This window comes from Asparagus officinalis, chromosome 9, assembly GCF_001876935.1.
Source record: "Asparagus officinalis chromosome 9, Aspof.V1, whole genome shotgun sequence".
In the NCBI taxonomy this organism is placed as follows: Eukaryota; Viridiplantae; Streptophyta; class Magnoliopsida; order Asparagales; family Asparagaceae; genus Asparagus; species Asparagus officinalis.
Genome location: NC_033802.1, coordinates 62,717,651 through 62,731,116, shown reverse-complemented (window position 1 = coordinate 62,731,116; position 13,466 = coordinate 62,717,651). Strand labels below are relative to the sequence as shown.

The window sequence follows — 13,466 nt, the reverse complement described above, 5'->3', positions numbered from 1 at the left end:
CGTCGGATCTCTCGAACTCTCCTTCTTTATGCCGAAGAACTCGCCAAGATCTGTTAACCCTCGCTGAAATTCATGCTCCTTTGACTCCACAATCCGGCAGCACCTCCTCGTCTTGATAATCAATCGCCCCTCCGAAAATAGATAGGCCATCTCCTCAATTTCGTAGAGTGACCTTGAACTATCTCAATTCTTAACTTCTTCAGTCTTCAATCTATTCATTGTTTCGTCGAATAGGTGAAGTTCTTCCGGCGCTGCGTTTATCGTCTGACCGTTGTCGAAATCTTGAACTGAGATTGGTGTGTAAGTTTCTGAACTTAGCTCGTGCCATTGAGTTGACTTTGAACTAATCCTCTCCGTCAGAAATTCATATCTGATTGTAACTGAAATCCTTGGAGTCATCTTTTGCCTTATTTTGGCGAAATTGCTGATGCATTGACCGGCATCGATGTTTACTGTAACGCGTTGACCGGCGTTAACACAGTTTATACTCGTACGTTCGCTGGAGTCTACACAGTTTAAGCTCTTAAGGCATTGCAGCGTGACGGTCCCGAATGTTGGGCTGCAGGACCAACTATTAAAGCTGATTCATCTGCACGTGTGGATCTTATCCTGAAGTTTGTTGGATGTTCAAGTCATGAGACCAACTAATGAAGCTGATACGTCAATGACTCGCATTCATAGAATTTTTGGTAAATTCTCAGCCATCAACGGGTTTGATAAGCCTTTACCGACTACCGTTTGAGTCGGGCTAGTATGCGGATTGTTTTAGTGCTACGATATTGGATACGTAGACTTCATCTTTCTCCTGTGAAAAGACTAAACAACGACGTGTGTCAGACGTAGACTTTAAGGTTTTTGGCAAACCCTCAGCCTTCAACGGATTTGGCGTACCTTTACCGATTACCGTTTGAATCGGGCTTGCATGCGGATTGTTTAAGTCCGTTCCGCACGTGACGTTGTGCTAAAGGAATGAACTCCCTTAGACTTGATGCTATGATTTTGAATACATAGACTTCGCCATTTCTTACGGGAATATGGCATCCGGCAACGCGTATTAGGCGTTGACTCATCCCTACTTAGGATTCAGGATGAAAGTCCCCAGAATTGTACTCTGGTGTCTTTTTCAATCGGTGAAAGACTAAACCGGCAACGCGAGTTAGGCGTTGACTTATCCCTACTTAGGGTTCGGGATAAAATTCCCCGCGCGTGTGAAGCACGGATTTTGGCGTTATGAATAACGACCTGCCACAGGGATAAAATTCCCCAAGTTTAGACCTTGGTGTCTTTTTCAATCGGTGAAAGACTAAACCGGCAACGCGTGTTAGGCGTAGGCTTATCTCTATTTAGGAGTTGAGATAAAATTCCCCGTGCGCAAAGTGCCCGGATTGGAAGTTGAAAATTGTATCTTTTCTAAGAACAAAGATAGACTGGAAAATGGGAGAGGAAGAATTTTATATTCTATCTCCCGGTACTGAAGAGGAAGAATTTTATATTCTATCTACAGTCGGAAAGGAAACTCAAGGTGGGATCTCCACCCTTAGAATCCGAAAAGATGAAACTAAAAGTGGGATCTCCACTCCGAGAATCAGAAAGGTTCAAACGACCCTAACTTTTATAGGATTGGTCATTTGAATCAAAAGAATCCCTCATTCATTGAGGAGAAAGCCCAATTTCGACCCTAACTTTTATAGGTATGGTGAAAAAGGAACAAAGGCAGATTTTCGTTTATCGAAAATGAATGACTCGGTCTTAGTCCTAACTACTTTTAGATTTGACTAAGTGAGATCGGGAACAATCCTAACTTTTATAGGTTTGATTGTTCGAATTGAAAGTGGACCTCTCGTTCATGGAAGGAATCGAGAGGAGAATCTAGTTGTGACCCTAACTTTTATAGGTTTGACCAAGGAAGCAGTGGAAGTGGGAGTTTTGAGACGATCTTACCTTTTATAGGCTTGATCGTTCAATTTGAAAGTGGACCTCTCGTTCATGGAAGGAATCGAGAGGGGACTTTGGTTGTGGTCATAACTATAGGAAGGTTTGACCAGGTAGAGAGTGAGAGTGGGAGTACAAATCATAGTGGGGGTTTAGTGTTTATCACCTTGTTCGTAATTATCGGGTTATCCCTAAGAAAATTACATATAGCGTTCTTCTGGGAACTTCCCATTACATGAATCATCCACCCCCAGCTTCTTTCTTGGAACTGGGTCTGACTTTGTACTCCGTTACATGACCGGGTTATCCTTAAGAATATTAGCGTAACATTCTCCAGGAACTTCCCATCAACGGTAGGAAACAGTTTAGACTCATATACCTATTGGAGTATCAGGGAGCAGTTTAACCTCTTATACCGATCGGAGGATTAAGAAGCAGTTTATACTCTTATACTTGTCGGAGTGTTAAGAAGCAGTTTTTACTCTTATACTTGTCGGAGTGTTCATTCGGCTCAATTGAGCGATATAACGCCGGCTTCAACCAAGGTTTGGATGCTATTCTTAAGAGCGAAGCAAGCCTTGGTAGGATGAAGGATCCTCCTATGATACGCACAGTACCTCGGATCCGCAGTATTATCAGCTTCCTCCTGATCTGGGATAGGTGGTAGCTTAATCTTGTTATTTTCAAGGAGGGACTCGAAAATAGCTGGAACATCTTCGTCCTTGAAGGAGTACTCTTTTTGGAGTCTCGGATCCGAAGTCTTTTGCTGCCTTTGGGGTTGTTGTTGCGATGTCTAGTTAACGTCTACAACCGCTGCATGTGCCTTTCCTTTACCACGGGAGGCGAAGTTTGAGTTCGGAAGATTCGCCGTCGGTTGGATCCTCTCGGCTTTCTTCCTTCGGAGGAAGCGTTCGGCCCGCTCTCCGCGCGTCTTCAACTCTTTCCAAGTGTTGGACGGTGCGACTCCCATAACTTCTAATATCTCAATAGATAGGTTGTTATGACATGTCTGGAGGATGAAGTCCTCCGTGATCGGATCTCGGCAGTTCATTGCTTTATTCCGAAAGCGCTTGACGAAGTCGTCGACTGTCTCGTCATCTTCTTGTTTCTCATCGAAAAGTATCCTGATGGATACCTCGTCGTCGTCATCAAAGAAGTTACCAAGGAATGAGTTCTCCATATCGTCCCAGTTGTTAATACTTCCGGGCTTGAGACGGCGGTACCAATCGAAGGCCGGCCCGCGAAGGGTGCCAACGAATGACCGAACCATCAAGGCTTCATTACCGGAGATCATACCCAAGTGGGACTTGAAGTAGATCAGATGTTGAGTGGGTGAACCCTTCCCGTCAAACGGCGTGAAGTTAATCAGGTTAAACTTCGCCGCTTGGATATGGACATGGAATGCCAGTCCTCTTTACCTCTCGATCAGACATTAGAGCGTTGATTTTACTCTCGAGATCTTTCATTTTCTCATCCTCGCTCGTATCGGGCTTTGGACGATTCTTAAGAGGAATAACGGGGCCACCCCCAGCGTTGTCGTCTTTAGTGGGGCCACCCCCAGCGTTTTGGTCAACGAGAGGGTTATCAGCATTAAGGCGTTCATCCACATCTGAATCGCTACCTACTTGGTTAGCAGCGTTGCGACGGCTGGATTCGCCCATTTGATTGGAAAGAGCCTGAATCTGTCGGTCGTGCTCTTCCTTCATCTGTTGCATAGCCGTTTCTATTTCGAATTTAAATGCTTGCTTCTGCTTGGCTAGAGCATCCTCAACCATTTTAGCTGCTTCTTCGGTGTTAATCATAAACACTTCGCGGGATTGCCCTGGGCTAGATACCGTATTGTCAGAAGCGACTGCAGAGTTAGCATCCGATGCTTCATCGTCCGAGGATAACCCTCTCTGCATTCTCTGGTAGTCCCTGCGTCTAGTGGTCCCTGATCGCAACCGGGTTAGACGATGAGATATAAGCGGGTCAGAGCTAGAAGGTCGAATCGACTTTCCCTTATCAGCCATATTTATTGTGACTTCCGGGAGTTCGTCACCTTGAACAACCGATCTCTTTTTACGGAGACGTTTTGGTTTGGACTTAGTCATTCCGTTGGAGATCCTCTCGGATACCGAGACCCTCTGCGGAGCGGTCTTGGGGCAACTACATGCTGATAATATTGTCCTGATTAGTTCGGCGCACGGGTAGTGAGATTTGGTTTCTCGGGCATATCTTTTCCGAGACTCGTTCATACCCCCAGCCCGATAGTACAACTCATCGATCAGATGACCGGAGCAACCTATCGTGTGTTGACATGACTCCCCTGGTATAACGTTGTCATCGTCAGATGAATACGTTTCTTTCAGGGGATTTGCCGCTTTATTAGCATTCTTAAGAGTCACGTGTTTAGAACTACGCTTTTGGGAGCGCATGATCTCAACAGGCTCTTGGTTTTGGATACACACCCCCAGGCGGGCGGAAATTGGAGTTTTCCCTTTATGAGAAGGCTTGAAATTGTTGCGAGGGCGTGTGCGACCTCCAGCTCGACGAGTCGCTCGGGGTTCAGTCACCGGACCCAAGCATTCTTCGATCAGAACTTTGCCTCGATCCTCGTGCAAAGGACCCAGGCGATCGACTATCCTCACTTTGAATCGGGACAAATCCACGTTGTCACGGTGCCCCGCCGGAGGTACGGAACTCACAGGGATCGACGAAACAGGTGTAGAACATCTTCTGCCTTGACTCTGGCGCGGGTCAGATTTAAGTGACCGACAGGTTGGAGGGTCGGATTCAAGTGACCCGCAAAGTGGAGGGTCGGATTTGGGTGACCCGCAAAGTGGAGGGTCGGACCCAAGTGACCCACGATTTGGAGGGTCGGATTTGGACGACCTGCAGATTGGCGGGTCGGATTTTGGTGACCTGCAGATTGGAGGGTCGGACCCAAGTGACCCGCGATTTAGAGGGTCGGATTTGGGCGACCTGCAGATTGGCGGGTCAGATTTGGGTGACCTGCAGATTGGCGGGTCGGATTTTGGTGACCTGCAGATTGGAGGGTCGGACCCAAGTGACCCACGATTTAGAGGGTCGGATTTGGGCGACCTGCAGATTGGCGGGTCAGATTTGGGTGACCTGCAGATTGGCGGGTCGGATTTTGGTGACCTGCAGATTGGCGGGTCGGATTCAAGTGACCCACGATTTAGAGGGTCGGATTTGGGCGACCTGCAGATTGGCGGGTCGGATTTGGGTGACCTGCAGATTGGCGGGTCGGATTTGAGTGACCTGCAGATTGGCGGGTCGGATTTGGGTGACCTGCAGGGCGGGTCGGATTGAAGTGACCCGCGCGCCGGCGGGTCGGATTCAAGTGACCCGCGATTCTCGATCTTTTCGGCTGCCGTTTTGGATTTTGGCCTCCAAGTTTGATGCAGTCTTGGTTGTTTCTTAGCTATGTCCTTCTTCTGCATCTTTTGTGCTTTTTGCACAAGAATTCGCGTGCGCGCAAGCGCGCAGCGCTTTTGAATTCGCTCCTCCAGAGTTGAACGGATTCTTTTGATTTGGATCCATTCATTTGCTATTGGTTTGGAGGGGAGGACATCTGTCCGCTGTTGGGGTGCTTGGCGTTGCCTAATTTTCAGATCCGCCTCGTAACGGATCCCATCAATTGACTCCAAGGCTCTAGCGAGTTGGCGCACACAGCGTTGGCGCTGCCTTTGCCGAGCTCTCTTTGATAAAATGGGCGCGCCTTCTGTACTCAACTCCTTGATTGAGGAGGAGTTCGATCTGCAGATCCGGACTCATTGGAGGCCGGAAGGGCGTTGCAAGGTTCAGCTACCGTAACAACGGGGGCGTTGATCTTCCTTCGCTTGCGAGAGGCGGAGGATCTGGAGGAGGAAGACGACAGATATTCCTCGAACTTCAGTTGGTCGAACTCGTATTCGACCACTTCTTCAACCGGGATGCAGATCCGAGGTTGCGACACGACAGCCCCGGCAGCGAAGCTGTTGGCTCCCACTGTGGTCGCCAGTTTGTTTCCGTGTATTCATTGTTGTATTCATTACAACTTTAGTCGTTACAATGAAATCAAAAAGATTGTCTTTTTATAAGACTTTTACACAATGAAAACAAAAGTTTACAACTCTCGTCAAAACAAACGCAGAGATCGTTTATCGGTCTTCTGCTTGCGTGGGATCTTTGCCTGTGCCGGGGTTTATCCGTGGACCGCCTTAGATCTGGATCCGGTTGATGGAAAATTCGGCAGAGCTTCGCCTTCGCCGAGGAAGTATTTGATTTGAAGCGCTAAAATCGACCAAGCGAAATCAGGGCTCTTCTCGAGATTAAGACCAAGCCTAATCTCAAGGGACGGACGGGAACGGGCGTCGGATCTCTCGAACTCTCCTTCTTTATGCCAAAGAACTCGCCAAGATCTGTTAACCCTCGCTGAAATTCGTTCTCCTTTGACTCCACAATCCGGTAGCACCTCCTCATCTTGATAATCAATCGCCCCCTCTGAAAGGAGGCCCTAGGCTTGTATTTATAGGGCTTCGGAAGCGGTTATTTGGATGAGAACAAGTGATTTGGCTCTATCTTCAGTTAACAACAGCCTAACCACGTTTGGGGATGATATCAAGTAAGTTAGAAACCCCTGGAACAGATAAAACCTGCGAAAACAGCATCAAAACCGTCAAAACGTATTTCGGGATCCGTACTGCGCTTGCGCGAGTCGGACCAATCCGACCCGTGCTTAGGCGGGTCGGACCAATCCGACCCGCGCTTAGGCGGGTCGGACCAATCCGACCCGCAGAATTGACCGTCAAACGCGTGTTGATTGACGTACGCATGTTGATTGACGCATGCGAACTGATTGATGCGCACGAATTGGTTAACATGCACGAGTTGAATGATGCGTGCGTGTTAACTGACTGTTGGGCGCGTTTGTACGCTTTGAGTTGATTAACACGTGCGGTCCACTTAGCGTTTGCCCTTGTGGTGGTTCGTTGTCGTGTCATCAACGGTTTGCCAATTCGCTTCATGCGCTTGTCGACGTCGGATGATCCTCTTTGCTTCGGATAATAATGTTCATCGCCTTCTCTCTGTCTCGAGCTGTGTGCGGACACCTATAGGCATTTTTAGACGCCTACAGAGAGGTCCACTTTCAAATTGAGCAATCAAACTTATAAAAGTTAGGATTGTCTCCAACTTCACTTAGTCAAACCTGTAGATAGTTAGGACTAAGATTGAGTTATCCCTTTCGATAAACGAAAGACTTCCATCTTTTCCTTTTTCAGCCAAACCTATAAAAGTTAGGGTCGAAATCGGAATTTCCCCTTAATAAATGAGGAACTCTTTTCTTGGATCAAGCAACCAATCCTATAAAAGTTAGAGTTACTTGAATCTTTCCGATTCTCGGAGTGGAGATCCCACTCCTAGTTTCAGCTTTCCGGATTCTGGGGGTGGAGATCCCACTTCAAGTTTCCTTTTCAAGATAGAATATAAAATTCTTCATCTTCGGTGCCGGGAGATAGAATATAAAATTCCTCCTCTTCCATTTTTTGGGGTTCGTCTTTACCCTAAGAAAAGACATAATTCTCAACTTCAAATCCGTACATTCCATGCACGGGGAACTTTATCTCTACTCCTAAATAGAGATAAGCCTACGTCTAACACACGTTGCCAGTTTAGTCTTTCACTGATTGAAGAAGACACCAGAATTCCAGTCTGGAAAATTTTATCCCGAAGCCTAAGAAGGGATAAGTTAGCGCCTAACACGCGTTGCCGGTTAGTCCTTAACCGTAAAAAGGACAAAAGCCCATATATTCAACATTGTGGCAGGTTGTTATTAATAACACCATAATCCGTGCTTCACACGCACGGAGAATTTTATCCTGAATCCTAAGTAGGGGTAAGCCAACGCCTAACACGCGTTGTCGGTTTAGTCTTTCACCGATTGAAGAAGACACCAGAATTCCAGTCTGGGGACTTTTATCCTGAATCCTAAGTAAGGATGAGTCGGCGCCTAACACGCGTTGCCGGGTAGTCTATTCCCGTGACAAAGACAAAGTCTACGTATTCAATATCGTAGCATCAAGTCTAAGGGAATTCATTCCTTTAGCACAACGTCACATGCGAAACAGACTTAAAACAATCCGTATGTAAGCCCGATTCAAACGGTAATCGGTAAGAGCACGTCAAATCCGTTGAGGGCTGAGCATTTGCCAAAAATCCTAAGTCAACGTCTGATACACGTCGCTGTTTAGTCTTTTCACAGGAGAAAGACGAAGTCTACGTATTCAATATCGTAGCACTAAAAGGGTTAACTCTTTTAGCTTAACGTCACATGTGGAACGGACTTAAACAATCCGCATGCTAGCCCGACTCAAACGGTAGTCGGTAAAGGCTCATCAAACCCGTTGATGGCTGAGAATTTGCCAAAAATTCTATAAGTGCGAGTCATTGACGCACCAGCTCCGTTAGTTGGTCTCGTGACTCGGATATTCAACAACACCAAGATAAGATTCACACATGCAGACGAATCAGCTTTAACAGTTGGTCCTGCATATCTAACTGTTGGGACCGTCATGCTCCAATACCTTAAGAGTTTAAACTGTGTATACTCCAGCAGACGTACGAGTATAAATTGTGTCAACGCCAGTCAATGCGTTGCGATGAAAAGTCAACGCGTTGTGATCCGAAACCCAAGGTCAACGCCGGTCAACGCGTTATGACAAAAAGTCAACGTACGGCGATCCGAAACCCTAGGTCAACGCCGGTCAACACGTTGTGATAAAAAGTCAACGTACGGCGATCTAAAACCCTAAGTCAGCCCGATGCGACGGAGATGGTCAGTTCTAAGTCAACTCAACGACACGAGCCAAACTCAACTCATCAGTTTTAGATTCGAGACTCTGAAGATGGCCAGACGATAAACGCTGCGCCGGAAGAACTTCAGCTGTTCGTCAAAGCATCGAATAGATTGAAAATCAGAGGAGTCAAGAATTGAAGCTAACTACAGGTCCTCTACGCCGACCGAAGGCTGGACCAATCATATCCAAAGTATTCCAGCCTCTTCTATAAAAGAAACGAGTCTGGAACGCTTTGGAGGGGGTATCTGTAGGCGTCGAAAATTGCCTATAGGTCTCCACGAGCAGCTCAAAGCTTACAAAAGACGAAACGACACTCCTATCCTAGCTTAATCCACAATGATCTAATCATTAGAGCTTATAGAACTCCTCGTCAGCTTTCCAACGCACTTTGAATCACTCAAATCAGAGTTCGGATGAAGAAGTTACGGAGAAAATGGACAAGCGCGCAAAACAGACTGTCTCAGCTTAAGCTAAGACACCCCGAAGTGTCTCGGCCCGAGCCGAGACACCCAAGGGTGTCTCCATTCTCGTTGAGACACCCAAGGGTGTCTCCACCCGAGCAAGGGTGTCTCCATTCTCGCTGAGACAACCAAGGGTATCTCCACCCGAGCAAGGGTGTCTCCACCCGATCTGAGACACCCAAGGGTGTCTCCACCCGAGCAAGGGTGTCTCCATTCTCGCTGAGACACCCAAGGGTGTCTCCACCCGAGCAAGAGTGTCTCCACCCGAGCAAGGGTGTCTCCATTCTCGCTGAGACACCCAAGGGTGTCTCCACCCGAGCAAGAGTGTCTCCATCCGAGCAAGGGTGTCTCCACCCGAGCTAGGGTGTCTCCACCCGAGCAAGGGTGTCTCCATTCTCGCTGAGACAGCCAAGGGTGTCCGCAGCCCTAAAAAGTTATTCTTTTCGCTGTTATGTAGTTTTAACTGCCCGGACTTCCTGGAGCCTATAAATACAGCCCCAGGACCTTTATTTTTAGAGATTTGGAATTTTGGAGATTAGGCGAAGCCCTGCCGGACTGAAGACTGAAGGTGCACGAATTTCAGAGAGGAGGAGGAGAGATCGGATCGAGTTCATCGGCATAAAGAAGATGAGCTCGTCAGATCTGCAGTTCCCCGGGTCCGTTCCTTAAGATTATCCCGTTGCGATAATCTTAAGAAGAGCAATTATCTCGCCGTTGCCGAGATAAGCGCTACGGTTTCTTGATTCCTTCGCGAATCAACGAAGCTCTGCCTAATTTTTCAGCAATCAGATCTGATCGACGGTGGTCCACGGATATCAACATCCCCGTCACAGGCCAAGATCCCACGCAAGCAGCGGGCGATAAACACCCGTTGCGTTTGTTTGAAGAGAGTTGTATTTTTTTATTTTTTTCATTGTGTAAGAAAGTCTTATAAAAAGACTAATTTTACTTTGAATCTGTAATCGATAAACGTGTAATAGATTCAGCAATGAAGAAATCAACTTTCACCGCAAACATGAAGTCGTTCAACCTCGCCTGAATCGAGGTTTGGTCTACACCCAAACCAACATACTTTACATCACTAGCCAATTAAATTAGCTTTCAATCAACTTTCCACCTCAACTAGACGTAAGTATCAAGTATGCAACAACCTTCATCAACTAGATGATATATTTCTTAAAAAGTGAAAACTGAGTAGAATATGAACAATAAAGCTAAAAAAAATTGAGTTCCAAATTAACATTTAATCATTGAGTTGAGATGAGAACTGAAACCTTACATCCTAATATAGCAACTCAACTCTTATCAAATAATTCATGATGGAAAAATTAAAATTTTAGTACAAAATCGGACCTGAACCCGACGATAAACCCTACGAACGTAAAAATCCTCCATCCCTGAACATATTGGCGCATATCCCTGTTCCAAAATCAAACCCAAAACATTTAGAATCAAATCCAACATAAAAACTTATATACGAATTCAACCCATTTCGAATCTCTTCTAGAAAAAAGTAAAATCCGATAAGAAAGAAACGATCTTTTCATCACAAAAACTTCAAAAAATAAAAAATAATAATAGAGTGGATGACCGCTCTTTGCAGTTCCGCGCTTACGGGAATCTGGTAGATGTAGACAAAGGGAGAAGTGGGCATTTTAGGTTTAAAATAAGGGTTGATTTGGCAAAGAAAACCCTGAACTTCCACGGCTTTTTATACAACCCTCTTGAATTTTTACATCTCGAAACTTTTTATACCACAAACAACAAACTGCTGCCCTTTATAAAACTCCATGTTTGATCTCGTCCAAACACTCCATCGTCTACGTCTTCCATTCTCATTAAAAAAAAAATCAAAATCTGTGTAAAAATTCTGTCTTCTTCTGTGTTCATGATATATCACTTATTTTTCTGTCTTCTTCTACTTTCATGATATATGCATAGTGTAATGGACACTTCTGTGCTGCTATACAAAATTTTAACTTCATTATCTCTATTCATAAAAGATTGATATTACAAATAAATTAACTTATACATAATCCATTTCTACTCATTTTACTTTTAAATTTGCAATTATATGTAAATACTAAAAACAAACCAAGGCTTTACTTTGCTTTAAAATATAAAGCAAGTGTATCTACGTGCAACGCATGTGTATTATACTAGTTTTCCAAAAATATGCAAGGGAATATGTGTTACCAATGGGTTAGGAATAAATCAGAAGTTCATGAAGTTTATTTCTTACTCCTTTGCCCCAAAGCGGGAAAAAATAAAAAACCTTGCATCCTCGGCTTCCAACTATATGTTCTGTGAAAATTATTCTAAGCCATGCATTTTGGTACTATCAAACATGAAACGATTTGGATAAATTTCACAGAATCCATATATTTTCGGGTTATTTGTACAAATCTTTCCTAAACTTACTTCGAAAGTTACAGAAAGGGAAAGAAAAATCGGTTAGTCAGAAATTTTTCATTAAAAAACCGGTTACTTACAAAAAAGGGTTATTTTTGTTTGCGGAAATTTTCAAACGTTCAAGGGGTTTTGTGAACTCCCTAAAGTTTAGAGAGATCTTGAATAGTCAATTTCCAAGGGAGTATATGCATGCCACCCCAAAACTAAGGGGTTTCTGTGAAATTTATCCAAACATTTATAAAGAGTCCCCGCACAACTATGGCCAAAAACCTCATGGATACAACTATTCAAGCTGCGAACAATTGGGTTTAGGACAATATTGAATTTTTCCATTGCAGGTAAAAAGTGATTGCTTTTGACTTACCTATTTTTACCGCGGGGTCCAACTGGTGGCTGAAGTTCAGTTTCACAAGGGAAAAAAAATGAAAAAAAAATATTTGCCTTTTTTTATTATTATACGAAAACCTAACAAATAATTTACGAGTAAATGTGGGATTTAGATTCCTTTTGATAACTAATAATATTTTAGATTTGTTGATGGAGTATCTATAAACTGGTTTCGAATTTCTGTATTGATCTAGTATCTCTGTTTCTGTAAACTGGTTTCGAAATATATTAGATCCCCCAACACACACACACACAAGAAAAAAAAAAATCAACGACTATCCTTCCCTTATCATCCCAAGCGCTCCAACTCCTCAATATATTTCTTTCTCATATTATATATGAGTAGTGAAATTGTCTTTTTTATCCATTTTTGCAACTGAAAATTTAAAAATAGTTAGAACAAAAGCTAAAATTAAAGTTTTACATACATTTTTTTTAAAGTTTAAGTTTTGCATGCAGTTTTAGAAGTAAAATAATAATGATATATATATATATATATAATCTAGCGATGATCACAATTATATATACTCATGCACTAAACTAGATATATATGTATATATATACTCACATCTTTTCGCACCATTATAGACTAAAGTAGCATAAATGAGATATGTACACATGCACTAAACTAGCTAGTTATACTTAAAAGAAGGATAGTGTATACTATATCGTGATAGCAAGATTTACGCGGTGCCTATGTTGTTTTAAATGCTACACACATTTAAGGTTGATTTATTACCTTTAACCTGAAATAACAAGCTATATATCATGTTATTTCTTCAAAAATTATGTGCTGAATAAATAAATTGAGTTTAAAATTTGGAAGAATCGAGAACTTACCTCGAGATTCTTAGACTTGCGAAAATCTAGGATTTTCCTAAAGAAATCTCTCATTTGGCCGAAGGCGAAGAGAAGGAAGAAGCTGAATCGCGTGGTGAGAGATGTAAAGAATGATATCTGCACCATATCTTGTAGATAGATGGAGAGAGGGAGGGAGGGAGGGAGGGAGGGAGGGGAGATGAGTATGCTGAAGAGAGAGAGGAGGGAATTCGATGTTTTTAAACGTGTGAAGAGAAGTGGACTACGTATCAGGTGAAAATTATTGAACAAGGCTCACATGCATGGCCTTTTGTTCTTGCTCCTTTTTTGTCCTACTATTCCTCTCCTTTTTTGAAGGAGGGAAAAGCGAAGGTTTTAAATATGTGAGGATGATTACGATGTGAAGGGTTACAGCTCAAGGATAAAATTGTCCTTGGTCTTGGTCCCTTTTGTACAAATTGGACTTTTTCTCTTATTTGTCTTGGTCCCTTTTTCCCAAATTGGACTTTTTGTCTCGTTTCTTTCTTTAGGGGCATGCTTTTCCTCTTGTTTGGTTTTTTTTCTTGATTTTGAGAATCATTTATATTGTATAAAATAGTTTTTCCTCTCGTTT

The 13,466-nt window shown here is 43.8% G+C and overlaps 1 protein-coding gene across 1 annotated transcript in view; it reads right to left on the bottom strand.

The window, feature by feature from the left end:
- The window catches only part of LOC109823523 (long chain base biosynthesis protein 2d-like), a 50,132-nt gene extending 37,119 nt beyond the window's left edge, over nucleotides 1–13,013 (bottom strand). The window contains exons 1-2 of the mRNA XM_020389804.1: nucleotides 12,875–13,013; nucleotides 10,589–10,654 (exon numbers count right to left, since the gene is read on the bottom strand). Coding sequence (XP_020245393.1) covers nucleotides 10,589–10,654; nucleotides 12,875–13,000 — 192 coding nt within the window. The 5' untranslated portion in view covers nucleotides 13,001–13,013. The remainder of the gene's footprint in view (nucleotides 1–10,588; nucleotides 10,655–12,874) is intronic.